We start from the raw sequence: 23,279 nt of genomic DNA on the forward strand, positions 1-23,279 counted from the left end.
AGGAATGTTTGCATTAGCAAGGGCAGAATGTGGCTGAAGACTGAGGCTCATAACTGTGTCCCCTTTAGCTTCTCACAAGGTAAAGGTGTAATTTGCTTCAGAAAGAATTCCTGGAGCTGAATGTCCAAAGTGTGTAGCTTTTTGTTCCTGTTTTTGTCTCCCTCCCCCCATCCCTGGAAGCATGCAGCTCTCTCCGAGTATCGCCCCATTCTCTCAAGACCACCTGCATTTCAGCCCCGGACTTCCATAGCAGACAAGAAGTTGATTCTCATCCCTGTCATCTTCATCATCCTCCGCATCTGGAGCACCGTGCGATTCATTCTGACCCTCTGTAACTCCCCTGCAGTGCAGAATTCAGTCCTGGTTGTCCTGCATGTAAGTATTTGCCAGGAAGTGCATTAGGAGGAGGATAGGGGAGGGAGATAAGGCTTTGTTGCTCTTAATATCATTCTTTTTGGTGGCAGGATGCAGCATGTGCTGTAAAGAGCCCCGCGTGTTGCAAGGACATGTGCTCCCCGCTGGCAAGCCCGGCCTGGGCTGCTCAGCAGCAGCTATTTCAGCAGCATCTAGTGGCTACAGAAAATAACTGCAAGGGGAACTCTGGGCAGTGCTGGCTGTGGGTAGGAAAAGCAGGCTCAGAGCAGAGATGTTGGGTGCCGGCCCTTCAGCAGGGCTCAGCCTGCTCCTCCCCTCGACCAGGCTGTAAAAAGGACAGTCCAGAACAGCCGTGGGGCCGCATTAGCGGACAGGGTTGAAGTTTCTGAATCTTTTTCTCACGTTGGTGGGAGCTGCAGACTGTCAGCTGGGCAGTGCTGGTGTGACATGGTGCTACCTCTTCTCCGGTGGGTTCCTGTAGGAAGGGCACTGGATAATTCCTCTCTTGTCCTTGCAGGGAATTGGTAACACGTTCCAAGGAGGTGCCAACTGTATCATGTTTGTGCTGTGCACACGGGCGGTCCGGGCTCGGCTGTTCTCCTCCATCTGCTGTTGCCACTACGATGAGTTGGATTGGCCTTGGAGAAGATCAAACAGCTCCTCGCAGCACCCAGAGCCCCACAAGGACATGCCAGGCCCTGAGCAGACAAAACCCCTGCTTCCCACTACCTGAGCCTGGGCTGCCTACATCTCAGTGGGGATTCCTTCTCTCTTGGTAAAGATCTACTGCGAGTCTTTCCTCCTGCCTGGGCACAGCTTCACGATGGGAGGGGTGGGGAGCAGCTCTCAGGAGGCAGATGACAGAGGTAGGATTCTGCTGCCATTGTGGCAGTTCCCTGTCTGACTCTAGAGCAGCTCCCCATCATGCCCCTTTGGGGTGAAACCATTTATAGAACTGAGCCACTCTCCCCTTCCCTGTCAGCTGAGGCAGTGTCTTATTCAAGCCTGTGAAATGAGGAACCAGACTGCAGAGCTGTCTGCCCACAAGGACAGGACAGCAGAGAAAACTGAAGTACAGGAATTAGTGGCCTCTTCTGGTGTGAAATACCATGCACATGTGTCCAGTACTGCAGAGTTCAGATGTATGTAGTGCCCCAAGTTATTTCTCATGAGGTAATGCAAACCCTGCTCATGCAAAAAAAAGTCAGAATTAAGTGATTCATTCAAGCTTACATAGAAAATATGTAGGAACAAAATCTTGGCAGATGCTCTGTCATTTAAGGCATAAGACTCGGCACTGATGCCCTTGCATTGATCTACTTGTGTGGGCATCTTGTCTGCTTGGGCTTGACCTCATGAGGGACAGCTGCAGAACATGCAGGGGTGTCAGACTTAATCCATTTAACAGCACTTGGGGCTCGGGCTCTTCCCTGTGGAGCAGATACTGTTAGCACTCTGTTCAGTAGGAGTGCAGCTGCAGGAGGTAAAAACCTAGAGCAGCTGTCCTGATTGCTTAGGTAAATGTAAACCCTGATGTGCTGGGGATTGCAGTCTCTTCAGAAACAGTGTGAAAACCTCCTACTGTTGTACTTAACCTGCAGGTGGGACTCAGTAAAAAGGGCTGAGTCTGAGGGGAAGCAAACCTGACTGGGCCATGGGCACAGCAGGGGCTGATCATCCTGGAGATGAAGCTGTGTTGGGTATGGGAGAGTAGACCTCTTACATCTGCTTCTTGTCCTCCGAGACCACAGAGTCTGGGAAAAAAAAAAAATTAAAATCCATTTACAATTCTTGTTGTTATATAACAAGTTTTTGCAAGAAGAGCAGGAGCCTCATAAATTGCCTGGGGAGAGAGGGCAGCTGTCAGGCTCCCACTGCTCGAGGCACCCAGCTGTCCTACAGCTGCTCTTGTTAGTTCAGTCACTTTAACAACACACAGAACAGGTAAATGATACTGTGTTCTCATGGGACTTGGAGGCAGAGGTGAGTCCTGTTATTTCCTGAGTTGAAGACATCTTATCTCTGGCATAGGTGACTTCAGGAGGCTTTGCCTTCTGTCAAAAGGCTTTTACAAACTCCTAAAAGCTAAGTAGCAACCTTGGTAGTTCAACCTCATGTTAATCCCACATGACTTGGGAAGGGGAGCAGTGCTTAAACCCTCTTGCAGAAGGGTAAATCTTAAATTTTGAGACTTAGAATTGTGCTGTGTTCAATTATTTTGAGCCAGCATCAGAGAGAGAGGAGATTGTCATCAACTTGGCTCAAGGGAAAACAAAAAACCACAAACAGAAAAGAGAGCCACCGCAAAAAAAACCAACAACATAACTTAATCAAAATAGACTCATTCTCAGTTTGCCTTTTTCCATAACAGCTCTGAGGAATGCTTGTGGAGGAATGTGCAGCTCAACAGAATCCCATTTCCAGCTCCCAGGGGTTCAGGGAAACATGCTGATTTGCTAAGCCCAGCTCTTGGCAATAGCACCTGGGCCAATACAAGTCTTTGGTGGTCTTTGGCCATCTTCATGCAGGCAAGGACAGAGAAAAATGGTCAAGGGAGGACCTCTAGAAGTGTCTGTAGTTCCTAACACTGAAGCTTGACTGCAGCCTAAATATAGACCAGGATGACAGGGGTGGTGCTGTGCAGCAGTGCTTGGCTGCTCCTGGCAGGTCTCCTCAGGCTCTGGAGTGATGCTGGAGTGCAACTCTCCTTACAGCATCTATCTCTGAAGATGACACTGAACTCTTTCAGGTGTGGATTGGAGAGTTTTAACTCAGATGTTTCTGAAAGTGCCTGAGGTTGGGGCACCTGGGTGGACTTGAGGGTCCATCATGCCTCATTTCATCTGCTGCAGCCTTGAGCTGCAGCAAGTCTGTTGTCCTGGCTCAGGGCAAACCTGTGCACAGTAGGTGAAGGAAGATGAAGCAGTCCTGGATTTTAAATGTGCTTTGTTTTGAGCAGGTGCAGGATCAGCCCAGAGTCCCACAGAGGGAGCTAAAGCCTGCGGAAAAGCACCACTGGAGTGGCTGAGTGAACAGAAGAGGTCCTGCTTCTTCTCAGCGTTCAGATACCAGTTGCTTTGGTCTTAAACTTTGCTCAGGATCCTCCAGAAGATACTGTTTGGCTGTACTCCAGGTTCCTGATTTTCTTCCCTCCTTCCCCTTGCCCTCCACTTCGAATCTTAAATATTGTTTGGGGTTTTGCTTTTCTGTCTGACGAGGTGAATGTGTTCAGAGTTTTGGGGTGAACAAGGATCATGGTGATAGGAAAACTTGAGTAACTGCTGAATAGGACTGTTCTGGGCAGGGATTTCAGTCCTAGTGTGTGAGGTCTTCCACGGAGCTCCAGCCTTGCTCCTGTTTTTCACTTGAATATGGACAATAGTGTGCAAACATGCTTGTGTGGTGGTGGTGATGGATGGTTCCTCTTGATGGTTTATTTCTCCTCCTTGGTGGTTATCATCATCAGGGGCTGTGCTGGCAGCATGTTTACTGTCCTGGGGAAATCTGAACTCTGCAGGCTCCCTTGGTGCTCAGGGATATCTGGATGGACAGCCCTCCCCAGCAGTACCACAGTGCCTGGCATCTGCTCTGAGCTCCAGGTGTCCTCAGCTGCAGCCCAGGCTACAGGCTGTTCTGGCTTTGGGAGTGTCATATCAGAGCTGGGGAGGGGATGGGTTTTGTTTGCTATTTGGAGATGGTGTTTTACCTTATTTACAGCTCCTCACTTTTTTTAAAAAAAACATTTTCTCCAACTTTTACAAAATAAAGTTTTGTTCCTTTGCCAATGTGTTGTTCAAGCATGTTGTGATGGGGCTCAGCACCTTGGATAATTTGGGTGAGAAATTGTAGCAAGATCTTCCTCCAGGATTCTTTTGTATCTGCCTTAAAGACTTAAGGCATGTACAGGAAAAAAAAAAAAATCTTTACCACCTGTTTGTAGATAATATTCCTTTTGCTGTATTTTCTATATGGATAGAGTGAGAAACATTTCATCAGTTTGAGCAACCTGTTCACCAGCAAGTTCATTCTTGCTGGCCTATTGCTACAAGCTGTGAATAGGCTTCTGAGAAATGAATTTGTGGATCTTGTTGACCTTATGGACTGTGGCTCTCAACTACGTGAGATTACAGATGATATGTAATCATGAGATTACAAATTGGACTTTTTCCAGATGAGATTGGGCTGCAAGGTAGGTGAGACTAGTGCTGGAGAGAGCTGGGGCCATCCTAGGCCTTGTCCAACTAGAGAAAATTCAAGTAATTTAATGGGAAAAAACCAACTGAGGCATGGGCAGGCTGACAGTTGAGTGTTGCAGTGCCCATGTCTGCTGTGCTGCATTTAATTCCACCTGTCCTGCAGTCTATGCAGCCCTACAGGGAACTGCAGAAATCCTTGCAGAGTTGGCAGCAATAGACAGGTCTTGGCTGGCACAGACCTGGATAGAAAAATGAACCCACCATGGTCCAAGAGGGCAGTGTGGGTATTTTGGACAGCCAGGTGCTTCTGCTGAACAAAGTGCAGATGGAGATTTAATATCCAAGCAATCCAACAGTTTCTGAAACCTCCTCAAGGTCACACAACTCTTCCAAGAGAGAAAGGACCAGATAGTGCCCAGACCAACTTCTCAGGTTATAAAGTGCTAAGTTTACATATCTATCTGCTCCTTTGTTTTGGGGATGCATCTATGTGGCTGAGGCTCTTCAGAGATGGTCTTTGAGGGCAGCAATGTAAAAGGAAGAAGGCTGGCAATGCCTAGCACTTCCTTTGTGCAGTGAAAATGGGCTCTCCTTTACCTTTTGGCTCCAGAGCCTCATGTCTGCTGTCATTTATCTGCAGGGTGTGCTTATTTATCCAGCAACACCCTTCCTATTGCTAGGGGCTCAGACTGCCATATCTACCTGTTGCTTAATTGGCTGGAAGCCATTTATGCAGCTGATACAGCAGTATCTATATATGACTTATTTGCAGGCAAATCATTTGCTACATAAATCATTGTTTCACCTTGAGGCCCCAGTTACTGCTCAGTAATGGACATGATACTGACTTAACCTTGACCAAATGTGCAATTACTCTCCAAAATGTAGGTGAAAAGGCTGCAAATGTCCCTTTTTTGGACAATCTACTGTGGGATGTCTCCCAGGGAGTCCCCTTCCTGCAGGGATTGCAATCAGCATGCTGCAGTGTGGCTGCCTGCCAGCTCCTAATCTAACCCTCACTTTTCTGTAGCTCACTGCTCATATTCTCCAGTAGATTTATTCATCTGGAAATGAAACCTCTCATTTTAATTACTTTTGCCAAAGACAACAGGATTTCATCAGATCCAGCTTTGAGTATAACTGGGCTGAGTGTGAAGAGTTCCCTGTACACATGCATAGGAGCTCTTACCATGTGGTGGACAAGTGTAGAGAATCCCGAGCTGAGTTCATGTCTTCAGGTAAATGCACTTTGGGGTGAAGAGCAGATGTAAGAAGCTTAATATGTGCCCTATCTGAAATTGAAAATGTGCTTGTAAAACGCCTATAAAACTGGCTCTTTTCACCTGGTACTGGCTCTGTTCTTTGCCCGGGTCCAACAGGATCTGAGCACTTGAAGTTACATCCCTGCAATTACTTTGAAAGTCCAAGAAGGTAGGGGACTACATTTCACTACCCTGAAAACAACAGGGCTCTGTTCCCCTTTCTGTTCTTAGAGCAGGATGCTTTCACCTGGAGGAAAGGAGGCTGCAAGCAGTCAAAGAATGCGTGCAAGACACATGAGCAACTCGTGTCACTCCAGAGGATGCATGTTTTCAGGCTGGCTGCTGAAGACAGGTGGACCAATAGCATGGTTCCAATTTCTCTGGCTGCTGGAGGTATCTGTGAACTTTGCAATTCTCTGATAAAATCTAGGAATTGTAGTCGACTATTAACCAAGTCCTGTGCTGTTCAAAGTAGACTCTTAACACAGGAAGTCAATACTAAGCCAGCAACACGTGGCATACCCTGCTTGTGGAGGGAAAGGGACTAATGTGCTTTGGTAGAAAAACAGCCTGTTCTGTGTGCAATGAGAAACATAAATCAAGAGGATGAACCTGTTCCCTTTGAACTGCAAAAGTGTCTTCAACTTGGTCTGTGCAAGGTTAGGACATGCAGCAGTATTCCAGCCCACCCAGTTTGTGGCTGCAGAAAGGTTAATGCAGTTGAATTTTATCACTGTGGCCTGTAGCAAACCCCTCAAAGCTGCACCCATGGATGCTGTTTTCCATGGAGCACAGCCTCTCCAGCTGCCCCAGCAAGAAGGAGCAGCAGCTCTATTGCTTCAGCCTTACCTTGTTACTATACAGGTAGCTGGGGGGAACCAGCTCATTTAGCAGCTCTTAGAATAAATCCAGCCCTTCTAGTTGGACAGTGTGGGAAACAGTTCTTTTTTTTTTTTTACCCCCCATAAGTTTAAATAATATGCCTTTTAAGACAGCAAAGACCTTCAGCTGATTCTACCCAGCTAACGGATCAAACCCAGCTCTGCAGCTCAAGGACAAATGAGAGCAAAGATCCTGCCATGGAGAGGAAGCTGGGGAAGGAGCCTCCGGGGGCTGCAGCCCCCCCTGACCAGCAGCTGCAGGGAACCGCCTCGCCGCGGGGGGGTAACGAAATCGCACAACCTCCCCCACCCCCCATACTTGCACACACAGCGCGACCTCTTTTAAGGAGGAATTTTGTCGGTCTTGCCCTCCTCCTTTGATCCGCAACCCTCTGTCGGAGAGAACGTCTTAAGGACAGTACTTTTTGCATTACTTAGTGTAACCGTTCTTTAATAAACCGGTTTATTCGTAAAGTGAATGTTGGTTTCGGTCAGTAACAGTTTATGGGCGGCGTGAGGTCGGAATTCTCAGCTCCGCTCCCAAGTACGGCCCCGCAGCGGCTGTTCCTCTGTGGGAGGCGTTCGCCACGTGTTTGCAGGGTTCATTTAAAAAACCCTTTCCAAATCTAGGGAGCGGGGGGAGTCGCGAAAGCATCCTGCCAGCTCTGTGACAGCATCAGCTGCAGCCAGAGGAGCCGTTTCCCCCGTAGCTAGGCAGCGCCTCTATTTTGAATCAGCATTTGGCAAAAGAACATCTGACCCAGCAGTGACAGACTTGAACAAGGAAGAGAAAGAGAAGACACGAGGCAGTCACGCTGAGCAAGAGAATTATAAAACAACAACTTACTCCGGCTGGTAGAGCCCGTCATTGATTGGATGTTTCCTGAAAAGTCCCAGAGGAGTTTTTCTGCGTAGGGCGTTTCCATCCCTGCCTCCTCTGACTGGGCTATAAAAGCTCGGACTCAGCATCTGCAATTCAAACAGCAAAATGACGTTGAAAGGAGGGAAGCAGGAGAGCTCTGACCATGGCGGTGGTTCAAAGGGGGTGAGTACTCCAGGCTCTGTACCTCCAACCTGAGATTCCAACTTCCAACCAATCTGCAGAGATACAGGACAAGCTGTTTGAGATCTGCAGCTACACATGGAGGAAGATCATGAAGATCTTTAGGGCTAACATAGCCACAGCTGATCCCACAGGGAAAGAAGAGACACATATATGTTCTTGAATTCCATTTCTGTTTGTCTGCAGTGTAATGTTGCATTGAGTCTCATGATTTTCTGTCTTTGCCTGCAGCTGATCTACCATGTAACTTCTGTTTGACTTTCCCATTCTCTGCTTGTTTTCTCTTTCCTACTTTCTAATCAGTTTTAGGCTGCAGATGCTTCTGGATGGGGGCTGGCTTTCACAGCAGCATTTTTGCAGAATATTGCACAATGCAATGCTCCATATATGCCAGAGGTTTCCCTAGAAGTGCTGAATGTGAATAATTAACACCAGTGGCTCTTTTGAGCTCCTGGGGTTTGTCTAATGAGAGCAAGACAGCCTGCTTTTCATCACCAATGTGAGAATGTCAACAGTTTACTCTGAGAAAATGTGGTGGGAAACCTCAGCTTCCTTGTGATCCTTACTCAGACATCAACTTGAATTTTGATCTCCTGCAGTGCCTTAAACTCTGCAAATATTTGGAGGTGAGCTGCTAGATCTCCTGAGGAGTATAACTAATATAAGGAGTACCAGCAGCTCCTCAGACAAATGTCCTATTAGGGAGATGAGAGCTCCTTTATGTGGGACCTGTGTTGAGATATAAAACCTTGCAGACTTTAAGATGAATGATGGTGACATAAAATTACATGCATCTGAATGTCACAACATCAATGAAGTTACTTTTCAATTAATTATATTAGTGAGTTATAAAAAAAAAACCAACCAGAAAAGCAGCTGAGGGAACACAGGGCCAGCCTGAGGACTCAATAGCAATTACATTGCTTTGCAAAGCAAGTTGCTTGGAACCCTGAGGCCTGTGTACCCACCAACAGGGTTGCTGTTTAATCCTGCTCCAGATGGCAATTCTACCCTTCTGCTTCACTGCAAAGTGCTGCTCTTAGACCCCACAACCAAGCCCTCGCTGAGCTACTTGGAAAAGTTCTAATTGGCTTCAATGGCAATTGAATTAGGTCCATAAACAGCTTGATCCTGAAATGTGGGAGCAGAACAAATGAATGGGAAAGGGATTTTGCCACTTCATACAAAATCTGTTCTTCTTAAAGCTTTCCTGTGCCAGTGCCCTGTGTTATTGCACTGAACAATGTGCATGTTGGAAAAAGAATAACTGCACACAACTGTTTTCCCTGTGGGGTGGTGTTTTAAAAATGGTAACTTAAATTATTCATCATCCAAATGATCCATCAATACCAGGAAGGAGTAGAATGAATTACTGTAATGATTATGTGCAAATCAAGTGGAACAAAACGAGTTATAATGAAATCAGCCTGTTGGGCTTGTTTTATATAGTGATGTGAAGTGAAAAACACAGAAGGCAACTCTTGGTGTATGTTATTTCTGTTTACTGAATGCCACTTATGCCTAAAAGCCAAACCTGCTTCTAAGGTGGTGTGTGTGTGTGGTTTTTCTTTCCCCTCTGCAGAAAATGACCATCACGCTGGCGCTGGTGGCGCTGATCTCTGCCTTTGGATCTTCTTTTCAGTATGGCTACAATGTGTCTGTCATCAACTCTCCAGCCCCGGTAGGTCGGACTGTAGAGTGGACCATGACCAGGGAGTAGCTTTACAAACAAAACAAGGCAGCAGCCTACCAGTTGATTATGGGTGTTTGTGGGCAGATGCTTGTACTTCGTGCTTTAAATCACCAGACAGCTGGTGAGAAGTGGTTCTTCAGGAGAGGAGAAGGGAGATGGGCTGTTAAGGTGTGTAACAAAACTGTTCAGACATTGTGCCTAGGAGAGACCAGGCACAAGAAATGCCTTCCCTTCTGGAAACTAGGCAAATGCTCTAAGACAGGAAAGCTTGTGGCAACAGTTATCTAGTCCAGGGTTCGCCCCACTCTTGCATTTGTTTTTATCAAGACATTTGTTTAAAGCTTTATGGCACTTGTTAACTGGCTTTTACAGCATGGACATGTTACTCACTGTGCTAAACGTGCTCTGTACTTCATTCCAGTACATGCAGGACTTCTACAACCAAACCTACTTCGACAGGAATGGAGTGCCCATGGACAGTGGCTTCCAGACACTGCTCTGGTCTCTCACCGTGTCCATGTTCCCTTTGGGTGGCTTTTTTGGGTCCCTCATGGTGTGGCCTCTGGTCAACAACTGTGGCCGGTACGTGACAGTGGTGTGTAAGGTTGGTTCCCAGCAGTTTGGTGGGTCAAGATAAGACTTGCCTCACCGGTCACTCCAGCTTGCCCAGGCCATCACGACCACGACCATGTCACACACACCTTGGTTGTAAGACAGACAGGCTGGGGATTAGGTGCTGATCTCAGCAATACGAGTTGTCTCCCATGTGTGGAGGAACTTGAACAGTTTCAGTACAGTCCAGGGCTGTATGTGCTGGGCACTGAGCCAGGTACAGAGCAAAGATCAAAGTCCTGGGCTGAGACCTGAGGTCAGGCCCAGCTTCTGCTGCTCAGGTTTCTGGAGAAACTTCAGTTCTTTCTTGAAGCCTCTGTTCCCTGCAGGAAAAATGGGACAATTGCCATTTTTCTCTTTGAGTCTTTGGAATGGAGATTCATTGGAGTTTGGACAGTGTAGCACAGAGGGGATCTATCTGCTGTTGTGGTCTTAGAAAAAATAAACTGAATCTGTCTCCTTCTCTAATACTTTGCAGAAAAGGCACTTTGCTGATAAATAACCTCTTCTCCATCGTTTCTGCAATCCTTATGGGAACCTCAGAGCTAGCAAAAACATATGAAGTAATCATCCTTTCACGTATTATCATGGGAATATATGCTGGTAAGTGGATGGTAAAGGGAGAGCAATAAATATATACTTGGCTATGTCAAGTTTGTTTTATTCTCACAACAGACGGTTTCACAGGTAGCACCTCTGAGCTGTACATCTGCATAACACTGCTGTACTTGCCTGAATGACTGCTGCCACCTGCATATTGCAGAAGTACTAAAGATCTTGAGTAAACAATGGCAGGGAGACTGGGATTTAAGATGCACAGAGGAGACAATGCCAGATATCCAGTCCTGGGATTGATTGTTATTCCTGCAGGGGAAAAGAAGCATTAAATGGGAGAGCGAAGGGTTCAGAGCCACTGGATTTACTGCAAAGATAATGGGAAGCCAAGGAGAAGGGTCTTGGAGCTACAGCAGCCTGGGTGCTCCCTGCCAAACTGCACTGAGCTTGTGCAGAGCCAGGCTGCTAAGTGTCCTAACAGCTTTCAGGCTCAGTTGCTCCACGGTTTATTAGTGAGTTTGGATACCCTGTAAAGACAAAATCAGAATACAAAAAACTGACATAGTAAAACAACAAGATCTGTGATGTGCAGCAGTTACAATGGGGAAGCCAAGGCAGGAAATGTATCTGGTCCAGTGGTTTTGTTTTGGCTTTCACTCCCCTGAGCCTGTCAGCTGCTTTTAGCATTAGATCACTGAATAAATACTAAGGGACTTGTTAAGTGTGATCCCTGTTTTCAGTTATTTATAACTGCTAGAAGAATCTGGACAGGCTGTCCTGACTTGCCTTTCCCAGCTTGACCTCACTTGGACTGTGGATGTGGTATCTGGGAAGGGAAGGTGCTGGACCCTGCCTGCTTTCTCTGGGCTGTGGTACTACCGGGTGTCACCCTGCCTGGCAGAGGGTGGCTCTGGTGCTGGCAGCCTTGCTGTGACAGGGCCTGAGCAGTTAAAGCTCCTGTCACTTGGATGCAGTAGCCCAAAAGGCACTGCAAGCATTGTTTAATCTGGACAGTTAAAAGGCTGGTTATAGTTGTGAACTTGAAACACTACACCCCAGGAGCTGTTTTCTAATCCTTTCTAGTTACTATCATACTTGCTTCCGTGCCTTTTGGCTTTCAGATAGCCTGATCACCTTTGTAACTCAAAGTTCCTGAAGGCTAGGAGCTTTAGAAATATAAGAGTCTTTTGGTCATTTGACTCCAGGAGTTTGGGTTTTGCATGCCAGGATTTACAGCAAAAGCACAGGAACTGGCAGCTTCCTGGGGTTACTGAGGGTGACTACACAGTGTTCCTCAAAATAACTCACATCCCTAGTGTCCTAGTAGAGCAGAAATACCTACTCCAGCATGCTACCTAGAAAAGATCCCAAGTTAGCAGAGCTCCCTACAAAACAGAGTAGTGAATTTTTTAAAGCTGGCAAGATGTCACATCCTTCACCCTCACATTAGCTTGTTTGGATACTGATTTCTTTTCTTGTTTTAGGGGAAGTAGAAATTTCTCCTTTACACTTTCAGTCTGTTTCGAAATGTGGCCTAGCACACATTTTTTCCTTGCATGTACCAAGTTGAAGTACTTGGCATATCTTGCTGGGAGAAAGCTGCTTTTAGGAAGATGATTGTTGAGTGCCTCCAAATCACTTGCCAGCTCTGTAGGTAAAACAGGCTTCTGCTAGTTTTCTTGGGCTCCTAAAATGCTTTGCTGCTGAGCAGTTAATGAGCTAGACTCTCAAAAGTCCCAGAAGATGGGCAGGTTGCACTCCAATGTCAGAGTTTCTGAGGGCACCATATGCAGTGATGGATTTTGTATCTTTCCATGTATTGAGTGAACCACATGAAGAGTGAGGAAAACATACACAGCTTATTCACTGGCCAGAAGATGAGCGGAAGGGCTTGAGGGTGAGGTTTCCATATGTGCTGTGGTCCAGCAGGGATCACTTTGGTCTCTCATGGGGAAAAGATGGCAAGTATGCTGATGTCAGGCGGCTGTATGTCTAACATTGTTCTCTAACTCCTAGGTCTGGCTTCCAATGTGGTTCCCATGTTCCTTGGAGAACTGTCCCCCAAAAATCTGAGAGGTGCTATTGGGGTAATACCCCAGCTCTTCATCACCGTTGGGATCCTTTCAGCTCAGATCCTTGGTCTCAACAGCATCCTTGGGAATGCTGAAGGTAAAGCCTCAGCTTGGGACTTTTCTGTGGGCTACACAGGGGAATGATTTGTCACATTTGTCATCTTGTCTCACTTGTTGCAGGCTGGCCTGTGCTGCTGGGGCTCACTGGGATCCCATCACTTCTTCAGCTCCTTATATTGCCTTTTTTCCCCGAGAGTCCCAGATATCTGCTGATACAAAAGGGCAATGAAGAGCAGGCACGACAAGGTACAGTACCAGCCTTTAACGAAAGGGAAGGTGGAATGGGATGACCTGACTGTGGGACATGACAGCAGCCACAGTGCAGCAAGTGGGTGTGAAATTCTTCATTGAGGTGTTGCTGGTAGATGGAATTCCTGCAACATTGCTCCATTCTCTGCATATGTGAATCCCTGATTTCCCATTATGGAAGCACTGCTGCCCATTTTGTTCTGTCTTGATTTGAAGCAGGAGAGCTCACTGTAGGCTTGCTCTCTGGGGCCCATAACTCACCTTCCTCTCCCAACTAGCTCTGCAGAGGCTGAGGGGCTGTGATGATGTGTATGATGAGATAGAGGAAATGCGCCGAGAAGATGAGTCAGAAAAGGAGGAAGGACAGTTCTCTGTGCTCAGCCTGTGCACCTTCAGAGGCCTGAGGTGGCAACTCATCTCTATCATTGTCATGATGATGGGCCAGCAGCTCTCTGGGGTTAATGCGGTGAGTGGGGAAGGTGTGTGGGAAAGCCCATTGGGGGGAGAAATACAGGGATAGGACTTCTGAGTGGATGATGTGGGGCAGTGCTGACACAGGAGCCTGTCACAGAACCTGGGTCACAGCAGTGCCCCTTCCTCAGGGACACTGGTTCTGTGTCACACTGTGGTGGCCAGCACCAAATCAGTACACACACAGGCATGGTGTAGAGTCAGTGTCCTGCTGAGGATGTTTTAGAATAAGGTGCTTGTGCCTGGATCCAAACACCAACATTGCCAAACAGGAAGAATTTGTTTCTCAGGCTTCTGTGCACCACTTCCAGGATCCAAAAGCAGCCAAAATGGGATTCCTGTGTTCTGCCTTTGGCTACATGTCAACACAGCTGTGGTTTTGCTGCAGGTCTTCTACTATGCAGACAGAATCTTCCAGTCAGCAGGTGTGGACAACAAAAATGTTCAGTATGTCACCGTGTCCATAGGTGCCATCAACGTCGTCATGACTTTGCTTGCTGTAAGTTTCTGTCAGGGCTCTTTGAGGTCCAGCTTGTCCCCTCTCCCTTCTCTACCACTGTTTATACTAGGTTATGTCACTTACTCATATGGGAGCTGCTTTGCAGATAGATGCCCTGCAGTGTTCCTTGGTTGGAGGCAGCTCTGTTCACCACAGCGATTAATCTTGTTCATTTCTCACGTCTTGCAAGTTTTCAATCTCTGGTCTCCAGGCTGATACACCCTCCTTTTGCTGTCCTGTGTGACCATGCAGGACTTCTAGCCAGCTCTTACTGGGACTGGGTCTGGAAGGACAGCCTGCCTGTTCTCTGTGTTATTGACACATCCATCTTTTTGCTGTTCCTGGGTGATATCATGCCCATGATCTATCAGTAGATTGTGAAAATTTCACTGAATTTCTTAAAAGACAGAGGCTACCTTAATAAATGTTGTTGCAGTAAGAAGTGCTGTGCCCCAGGTGTCTGGTCTCTGATTCTCTTCTGCCTCTTTCAGGTTTTCATTGTGGAATCCCTGGGGAGGAGAATCCTTCTCCTTGCTGGCTTTGGGTTGTGCTGTCTCTCCTGTGCAGTGTTAACTTTGGCCCTTAATCTCCAGGTGAGTTGCTGAACAGCTCAGGTGATCCTGCTCATGAGTTCTTGGACCTTCCAGACCATTGGTATATTTTGGAGTTTCCTCTACACTCTGGAGGGGGAGGAGGCAGCATGAAAAGTCTCTGTACTTGTATATTTACCTAAAGTAAACCCAGGAAAAGCCATGATCCTGTTTGCCTCAATCCTACTCCCATTATGTTCATGTGCATCCACTTGTTGGAAGCAAGGATCACACCCAGGCTATGATTTTTGTGGCTCAGTATGGACATTTCTGGCGCTGTAGGGTGACACTAGATTTAGAAGACCTTCAAAACTTACTACAAATAGTGCTTTGAATGTGTTGATGTTCAGGTAGAAACCACATCTAATGCATAATTTAATTCTTCACAGAACACTGTCTCATGGATGTCCTACCTCAGCATAGTGTGTGTCATTGTCTACATCATTGGACATGCCATAGGAGCCAGTAAGTACAGCCTCATCCAGCCTCCACAGGCTGGGGAAAGCCAAGTGTTACATCAAATTCCAAATCAAAAGCTTTGTAGAGCTAGTCCAAGGAGGTTGAATTTCTTCTCTGTGTGGCCATTCACCTTGTTAATTGTCAGCTGGACTTTTCTATTTCAGTGATTTGTTGGCTGTGTCTATGAGACTGGAGAACATCTGTCTTTAAAGGGGTAAAGCAAGGGCAAAATTGGGCTTGTGCCTGAGAATTCACCCAGAAAGATGTGGAGCAAAACTGTGCTGAGATAATGAGCCCTATCAACTGGACAGATAGGTTTCATGCCGTTGTCTGCGGGCAACAAATCAAATTAGAAGGAACTCAAATGACACATCTGGCCCTGCAGATGACTTTGCAGAATGAAGATACGCAGATGGATGTGGATATTGGAAAGGCTTTGTCTTGGCTCAGCTTCTCAGCACGGCAGAGTTGTCTGTTCAGTTTTGAAAGCCCAGCCAGACCCTTGTTCCACCCATCATTTTTCCAACACCTGCATGTATTGAGGTGTTTCTCCATTGTTTTGTTGTGGGGTTTTTTTTTGGTTTTTTTAGGTTTTTGGATTTTTTCAAGAAGTGATGGCTTAGTTGTTACTCATAGGGTGCTTTCTGGAGAGACTTTGTTTGTCAATCTTATTTTTACAATTTGTGCTAGAGTTGGTTTCATGGTTAGTGTGCTGCCATAGCAGGGAAGAGGTTGATTCCTGCCTGTGAGCATAAGAAATTAATTTAGTTGCCCTGTTTTGTGGTTTATTGGTTTGTGGTTTTTTATCCCTTATTTCTTGAGTGTTTCTAAACAATAGTAGGTTAGAAACCATTGCTGGCCACAGCAATCAACAGTGAAATCTAGGAATTCAGAGTGGGAGAATTGCCTTTGGCATTTCCAAACATGCAACTGCCTTCCAGGTCCAATTCCCTTCGTGATGATCACTGAGATGTTCCTGCAGTCATCCCGGCCTGCAGCCTTCATGGTGGGTGGCTCTGTGCACTGGCTCTGCAACTTCACCGTGGGGCTTGTGTTCCTCTACATGGAGGTAAGATGGAACCACAGGACAGGGCAAGACTTCAGCTTAAAATTAGTATCTTCATCCCTCTCTTCTTAGAGAGCCTTTTTGATCCTCAGAGCTGTACATGCCCAGGTTGGTTCCCAGCACCTGTGTGCAGGATTATATATTAAGGGCAAGAACCTGATGTCAATCAGTGTTTTTAATCACATTTGAGTCTTACACTGATGTTGCACTCAGTTCCTGGGTATGTATTTAAACAACAGCAGTTATTTTTCCAGGTGAATGCCTGATCCTGAATTCAGGAGCATGGAAAGGACTGCAAATTCTCCATGTTACATTGGGAATGTGAGGTGTGTCTCAGGGAGCCAATTTTAGCTTTTGATCTCTGAGCCATCATTTCAAACTGATCCTCAAGCAGCAGCCACCTAAAAATTGCTACAGTTGCTGATTTTAACCTGTGCAAAGGGAGCTTCTGGGTTTAGTTTGATTTATGTAACAGATCCTCACCCTCCTTTTCCTGGAAATCCATGATGGTTTCAAATAAATCCATGGTAGTGGTATGAGAAGACAGAATCTAGAACCACCCCTAGCTTCTAGTTGTTGAGCTTCAAACAAGTGCACATCACTGTGCCTGCTTTTTGTTTTTTCATAGCTATGTCAGGGTCCAGCATGTCCCAGTCATGTGTTGTGCCCAACTGGAGTACTCCTCTCATCCCTTCTCTGTATCCTTTCCTTGACCTAGGCTGGACTGGGGCCCTACAGCTTCCTCATCTTCTGTGCCATCTGCCTCGCCACCATAATTTACATCTTCATTATTGTACCTGAGACAAAGAACAAAACCTTCATGGAAATCAACAAGATCATGGCCAAGAGGAACAAGGTGGAGATTCAGGAAGACAAAGATGAACTTAAGGATTTCAGCACTACCCCTGGTGGGCAGGCAGGGTATTAAAAAACCTCCAGCAGTGATTGTGAGCCAGCCCAGAATTTGACCTGGCCCAGACATTTTTCAGGATGTGTTCATCTGGAGATATATCAACACTGATATTGATACTGATCTTCATTCAGACCTTCTGAAAATCTCCCACAGCAGGAGTTTCCAAATAAGCCATTTTCTTGAGGGTGTTCTCTTTGTAATTTGCAGGACCATTCTGCTTCATGGCATAGCCACTGCCAAAGCAAACTGCCCATTTGTGGTACTGGTCACAAGGAAAAGGCAATGTTCTCAGCCAGCTTAGTTTCTGTGATCAAGTAACCTATGTCCTGAGGTTTAGGTCAATCATGTACAAGAAGTGCACTATATTCCTCTGAGGAACTGTCATTCTTGTATCTTGTTCAGCCTGGGTGGTGCCAAGCCTTGGTGCTGAGGTTGTTCTGAGGTACTTGGTTAGATGGGCTGATAATGGCATTTATCCTGTCAACTCTTGTCCTTCTTTTGTGTGCTTCAAAGGACCACTAAACTGGAATACATATCACTGTGATCTCACCCCACTCTGTTCACTCAGCTGTCCCCTTCAAATCAAAACTAGTCCTCAGCTGTTGCTGTTGAGTCCTGAAGCCTCATTTTTGAGGTTAGGAGTCATCATCTGGCTGATGTTTATTCACAGCCAATTTATATCCGTGTGCTCCAGTGGCACTCTAGTCTTTGAGCTCTTTAGCTCATTTCACTCCCTAGTGTTTACACCTCAGTTGCCAAAGAGCAACAGTCCCTCTCTTAATCCCTCTCATAACTCTCGTGAACCAGTTGGAGCTCATTTGTCTCCCAGATACAATGGCACTGAACTCAGCAAGAACCTCCCTGCTGCTTCCCAGGAGTCGAATTCAGGTTGATTTCTGTGCAGTGGGCTACAAGTTGGAGCCTGTGTTTGCAAACGTGTCCAAATTTGTCTTCAGCTTCTCACTTTGAGTTGCTTAGTCTCAGTTTTTGAAATAACTCAGCTCCCAGGTACTGGAAATCAGTTGAAAAAAACTTCATATGGTTTAGAGGTTGGTCCTTCTGCTGGTTTCTGGTTGTGTCCCCTAAGGGCAAAGTTCAAACTGATGGCTAAATTGGTTTGGAAGAGCTCTGAGTCTGAGGGACTAGTGCTGACAGAAGAAAGTAAAGTGCACACTGATAAAAATTGAGTATTTCTTAAAGTATTTATTAGTTTAAGAGGTTTGGGGGTTAATTATGGCATATTTTAACATGGGGAAAGGCAATTTCGTTAATAGTTATGTGGGGCTGCTGCCCTCTTCTGAAAAAAGCAGAAATGTTGAACAGCCTGCAATGGATTTTGTGTTGTTGATGGAGATATTCTTTCACCTGATTTACTGGAACCTTGTGAGTTTTCTACCTGCCCTGAAACTTGTGATGTCTACATGTTGGAAAAGCAGCTGTTCCCATGCCCAAGTGGCACTGATCAAATCACAGTGATGGCATAAGGCCACACTGTCCTGCAAGGGCTTTACCTGTCCTTTGCTGTGTGATAGGCCTGCAGGGGAAGGGTGGTGATTACTGGTGAGAAACTGGGAGGGAGGACACATGCCAGGGGGTGATGGTGAAGAGCTGAGACTCAGTGAAGAATGTGAGAGCTCTTTAACATGTAGGAAGTTTGTGTGTAGGGACTTAAGTCAAACTCTTGGGAGGGATGTGCCAATCCAAGATGTTGGACTGTGCCAGGTTCTGCTCTGTTCTTTACCTCTCTCCCAAGGATGAAGGCTTTTCTCCCATGTACCTACTTGAACAAACAACATAGAGCAGTGGCAGATGCACAGTGAGCCTGTACAAAGCAGAAGGAATAAACAAATAATCCAAGTTTCTTTCTGCTTTCCCAGCAAGCAGTTTGGATCCTACTTTCCTAAAAAATATTTTTAAAAATTAATTTTAAAACCCCCAAAAATAAGGTGGGGATCACTGACAGCTGGTGTCACACTCCAGAACCACCCCTCCCAAAAGGGTCATGGATGTTTCTCCCCATGATATGATATCTCCCTTCAGTTGTCCTGGCTTGCACAGTGCAAGTGCCCGGATGTCTTCAGGACTGAGAACGTGGCTCCACAGGTTCACCTGAGTCATCCTCCCTGCAAAACCATTGGAGAACGTCCCAAGAAGAGTGTCTCTATCTTTTCCAAGGACAAGTGTCCCTCCAGCCTGGCTCACATACCCCTTCTGGATACTCTTTGCTTTACCAGCTGCTCCATTGAGCCATAAATTTGCCATTCCAGACTGGGAGGCCCATGCCATGCAGTAATGAAGCCAACCTTGTGCCATGTGATACAGGGGGAAGCTGATGAAATGGCCTCCTATCCACAATCCCACATCTGAGCCCACGGTCAGCACTAGCTCATTATCCCTCTCCTGTGTGGAGTAGGAAAGAACGGTCTGACTGCCAACACTCTGGGCCTTTGTCCAGAAGCATAAAGTGAAGGCTTGGAGAGACATACCATGGAGGGGATGAACATTCACAAAACTCTCAATGTTTTCCACAGGGAAGTAGAAGGCGGGAAAAGTGCTGGATGTCATGCCTGAAATAACCAAAAAGCCAGCTGTTACATTTCCTGCTGTGCTTAAAAATTCAGCCCAAATCCTGAAGAGTACACCCATAGGAACTGGCAGGGCTGTGGCAGCCTTAGCTGTTTGGAGCTGCAGTTCCTGGCAGGGGACAAACAGGGAAAGGGCTTGAGATGATGAAAAGCTTAGCTCCTTCACCTGTCTCTTTAGGAAAACACTTTTCCCCCTCTTCCTCTTGTCTTAACTTGTGTAAATAGAGGCAATTATTATTTAACCTAGGGAAGCTGTGAACTTAAATCTCTCAGTGTTTGTAAAAAGGTGTTTATATGTTGTAGGAGAATGCTGCACTTGCTGTGAGAGTAGCTAGATTAGGGCTAGCTTTTATGATGCTGTAGTTGAAGAATTTCCACTGGTAGATATAGACATGGGACAAAATTCTATCTGCACATATTGGTACCAAGCCTGTTAATGATTTAGGCCATAAAGGACAGCAGGACATGGGCTCTTCAACCTTGGAAGGTAAGCTGAATTGAAGAATAGATGTGTGTTTCTTACCTATGTGGCTCACTCCATTCAGCAACTCTCTCTTCATGTCTTGGAGCTGCATCTGGATTTGTTCCAGTCTGATGCTGAATTCTTCTGGATAGCATTGTTCTAGAGCAATCAGACAGCTGCATTTACAAAAGGGCAGAACTTGCACATGATAGATTTTCTGCTTTCTAGTTTGTAGAATGTTTGGGGGATACCTTTGTTTTAAAATCAGCATCTCATCTCTGTAGCCAGCTGTGCCAGAGTTGTTTCTGCAATGATTAGTGCACTTCACCCACATGGATGCAAACAGATCTGAACCTTGCATTCTTGGTGGTCCCATGGAGCACCACTGATCTTGAGAGATCTGTGTGACATGACTGCAGTCCAAACAAGGGACTGGCATGCAACCCACAGCCACCACTGCGGTGTTAAAGCAAGATGTGTTGGCAGTGGGCAAAGAGGCACATGGGCCACCTCCCTCTGGTGTGCAGGGACACTGCTACTCCTAGGAAAGGTGATCTCCACCATGCCTAACATAAGCAATTTGCAACTTAACTCCTTCCACTTAGTTTTCTTGCTCCTCCTGGGGGTAAGCCTGAGTCCTGACTGCCTTTACCTGGGGTGGGTTTGGCTTGGAAGGAGGATTCCACCACCCTCCCGTTGAGGGGCTGGGCGTGCCGGTAGTCGTTGCGCAGGGTCCTGTTCTGCCCGTCCAGCAAGGTGTTCTCCAGCAGGCTGATCTGGGAGCAAAGCAGGTTTGTGATGGAGGGCAACAGGGACAACAGTTTTGCCTGGAAGTGCAGTGCAGATCCTGCAGCTCAGGATTAAAGCTGGCAATTTGTAATGGAGGAGCCCACCGGGTCTCTTGCTGAGTAATTAGTAAGGGAAGGGAACAGAACATGAGAGCTCTTATCAGCTAATTCATGATAAATATATTTTGCCTGAAGGAAATTTGAACACCTGTCTGATAGTTATGCATGGGTGGAGATTTTGCTGCTCTTCTGTATCTTACTGCTTCCTCACAAGTGCTTACTAGCCTCCTTCCTAGAGGAAAAACTATTTCTTTTTCAAATGAGAACACATTCTCCACTACCACAAAATCCACTTTATATTATTCTTCTCCTGGAAGAAAATGTTTCTACTGCTCCTTTTTCATTAAGGCAGGTGAACCACTCTCCAAGACTTCGCAGTAAACTTATTTTATTTCTGTTAATTTTTCCCCCTTCTAGAACCTTTGTCCTGACAAGGCAGACAGAAGGGGGAAAAGGGGATCCTGCCATGTGATGACTTTGAACTGCTGGAACAAGTGGGGTTTCTGTCCTGTGCTCCTGTGCCCTCAGCAAGGTCCTCTAATGCCTCTGCCAGAGACTGGACAAGCCCTCTCCTGTCACACAAAAAAACTCACAATGATCCCCTTTGCCACACAATGTAAGCACAGACAAGAGAAAAAAACACACCCAAAATATTCTTCTAAAAATGTGCCAATTGTTCTATAATTATTGTACTGTTATTAATGGCTCTTATGGGGGTTTGTTTTATGGACTCTCCTGCAGTAGTTTTTGCCTCGTTGATTCTGACTGGTCTCTTTAGCACATCAGTATGGTTGAGCTCAACTAAGCAGAGAGCTTTGTTATTGCTCACCAGACCTCAGGTCAAGTGCTGCTGTACAGAAACTGACCCTTGCTGGGATGGAGCATCACGGTGTCATTACAGCCACCTGTCTTTCCAGTGGCTTGGGAATCTATCCAAAATGTCCTGTTACCTCCTCTGTCAGGCTGGGCCCAAAATCACTGGAGGACAGAAAAGGAACTTGGGTGGAAACGTGAAGCATGGAGGAAAGAGAAGTTGCTCTGTCTGGTAAAAAGCTGCCATTTACCTGTGTGTGTGACAAGACAATTGGAGAATGAAAGATGGTCCAGATCACACTCTCAGAGCAAGGTGGGGTTGTTAGTGAGCCCTGGTACCTGTAGAAGTGGGAGAGGTTTTCTGGCAGCATGGCTTGGACATCCAAGGAAATGAGCTTTGTTGATTGACCTCAGAAGAAAGCAGAGAGGTAATATTAATAATTAATGGGGAACAAAGAGAAAGGTGAATGCAGTGTTAGAACTGGTAGATCACTTTGCCCAGAGCACTGGTATATTAAACCTTTGGGAAGCATAGGTGGAGGGAAGTGAATGGTCTTTTCAGTGGATCTACAGTTTGTCATTCGGATGTCCCTGGGGTCTTGGAGGTGATGGGCAACTGCACTTCTGTGCTCAGCCAGCGGCTGTTAGTCCTCCCAGAAAGCAGAGTGTTAGTGCAGCAGAGCACCTGCTCTTGGGGCCTACAGACTGCAAGACTAGGAGGTGATTTGTTGGTGCTGCAGTGTGCTGCATAGACCATCAGGAGTATCTTTATTGCTGCTTTGAGCATCTTCCACACCACCCTGCTGGGTGGGGCTGCTGTTAGAGCTGTGTGGGAAAGTTTGGCCTGAAGGCTGAGGATGGAGACATCCTGCATGGCTGAGGATGCAGATGTCTGTCCCCAACCTCAATACACATATACAAGCTTGGAGACTATCAAGGATGGAGAAAGGTATTTCCAGGACTTACCTGCAAACCTGATTTTTGCCAGTTTGGAAATGAATTCACTGTAGTAGGTATTCTCGAAGTGCCCATCCTAAACACAGCACAGAAGTTAGAACACAAGGTTAGTGACCTGCCTGTGGCCTGTCCTTCTATACTACTGATCAGCTTGGGGGAATAACTGAGGAATTCAGAGACAAAAAGGACAAAGAATATCTCAGATCTCTTGATAGGCTGGACAATCCTAGGCATGATAAGGTATGTACACAGGGATCTTGGGTGGAATAGTGAATTATAAGGATCTTTTTTTGCTGCTTCTAAATCCACACAAAATTAAGTGTTTCAATTGGAAAATTAAAGTAAAGCCTTGAGGAACAGCAGGGATTATAGTATTAACAGGGATCACAGAGAGGCCTGGGTGCCAAACCTACCACATACAGGAAGGCAAGCACAGCCAATCCATTGGGTTTGTCTTTGGCTTCTTCAAAGCTTGAGTAGTCAGCTGCGTTGTAGTGGACAATGTGCAGCTGTCAAAAAGAGAGATGGGGTCATTTAGCAAGAAGTGATAAATGGCTTTCCCCAGGCTTTAAAGGACCTAATCCAGACTGAAGGGGG

The 23,279-nt window shown here is 46.3% G+C and overlaps 3 protein-coding genes across 3 annotated transcripts in view; 2 read left to right on the forward strand and 1 right to left on the reverse strand.

The window, feature by feature from the left end:
- Positions 1 to 1,108, forward strand: part of GPR157 (G protein-coupled receptor 157) — an 8,908-nt gene extending 7,800 nt beyond the window's left edge. Inside the window, 2 exon segments of the mRNA XM_010005156.1 lie at positions 181 to 375; positions 893 to 1,108. Of these exon segments, the coding sequence (XP_010003458.1) occupies positions 181 to 375; positions 893 to 1,108 (411 nt within the window).
- Positions 1,109 to 7,702: 6,594 nt separating this feature from the next.
- SLC2A5 (solute carrier family 2 (facilitated glucose/fructose transporter), member 5) lies at positions 7,703 to 17,031 on the forward strand. Its single transcript, XM_010005250.1, has 12 exons — positions 7,703 to 7,759; positions 9,360 to 9,458; positions 9,892 to 10,052; positions 10,561 to 10,685; positions 12,654 to 12,806; positions 12,890 to 13,015; positions 13,297 to 13,484; positions 13,878 to 13,988; positions 14,480 to 14,581; positions 14,968 to 15,043; positions 15,979 to 16,106; positions 16,822 to 17,031. Exons 1-12 carry the CDS (start codon positions 7,703 to 7,705, stop codon positions 17,029 to 17,031), a joined length of 1,536 nt encoding a protein of 511 aa, XP_010003552.1.
- Positions 17,032 to 18,969: 1,938 nt separating this feature from the next.
- CA6 (carbonic anhydrase VI) overlaps positions 18,970 to 23,279 on the reverse strand; it is a 10,489-nt gene continuing 6,179 nt past the window's right edge. Inside the window, exons 4-9 of the mRNA XM_010005251.1 lie at positions 23,096 to 23,191; positions 22,692 to 22,758; positions 21,977 to 22,134; positions 20,717 to 20,840; positions 20,125 to 20,223; positions 18,970 to 19,619 (exon numbers count right to left, since the gene is read on the reverse strand). Of these exons, the coding sequence (XP_010003553.1) occupies positions 18,970 to 19,619; positions 20,125 to 20,223; positions 20,717 to 20,840; positions 21,977 to 22,134; positions 22,692 to 22,758; positions 23,096 to 23,191 (1,194 nt within the window). The remainder of the gene's footprint in view (positions 19,620 to 20,124; positions 20,224 to 20,716; positions 20,841 to 21,976; positions 22,135 to 22,691; positions 22,759 to 23,095; positions 23,192 to 23,279) is intronic.

The sequence above is a fragment of the Chaetura pelagica genome, unplaced genomic scaffold, assembly GCF_000747805.2.
Source record: "Chaetura pelagica isolate M959 unplaced genomic scaffold, ChaPel_1.0 scaffold159, whole genome shotgun sequence".
In the NCBI taxonomy this organism is placed as follows: Eukaryota; Metazoa; Chordata; class Aves; order Apodiformes; family Apodidae; genus Chaetura; species Chaetura pelagica.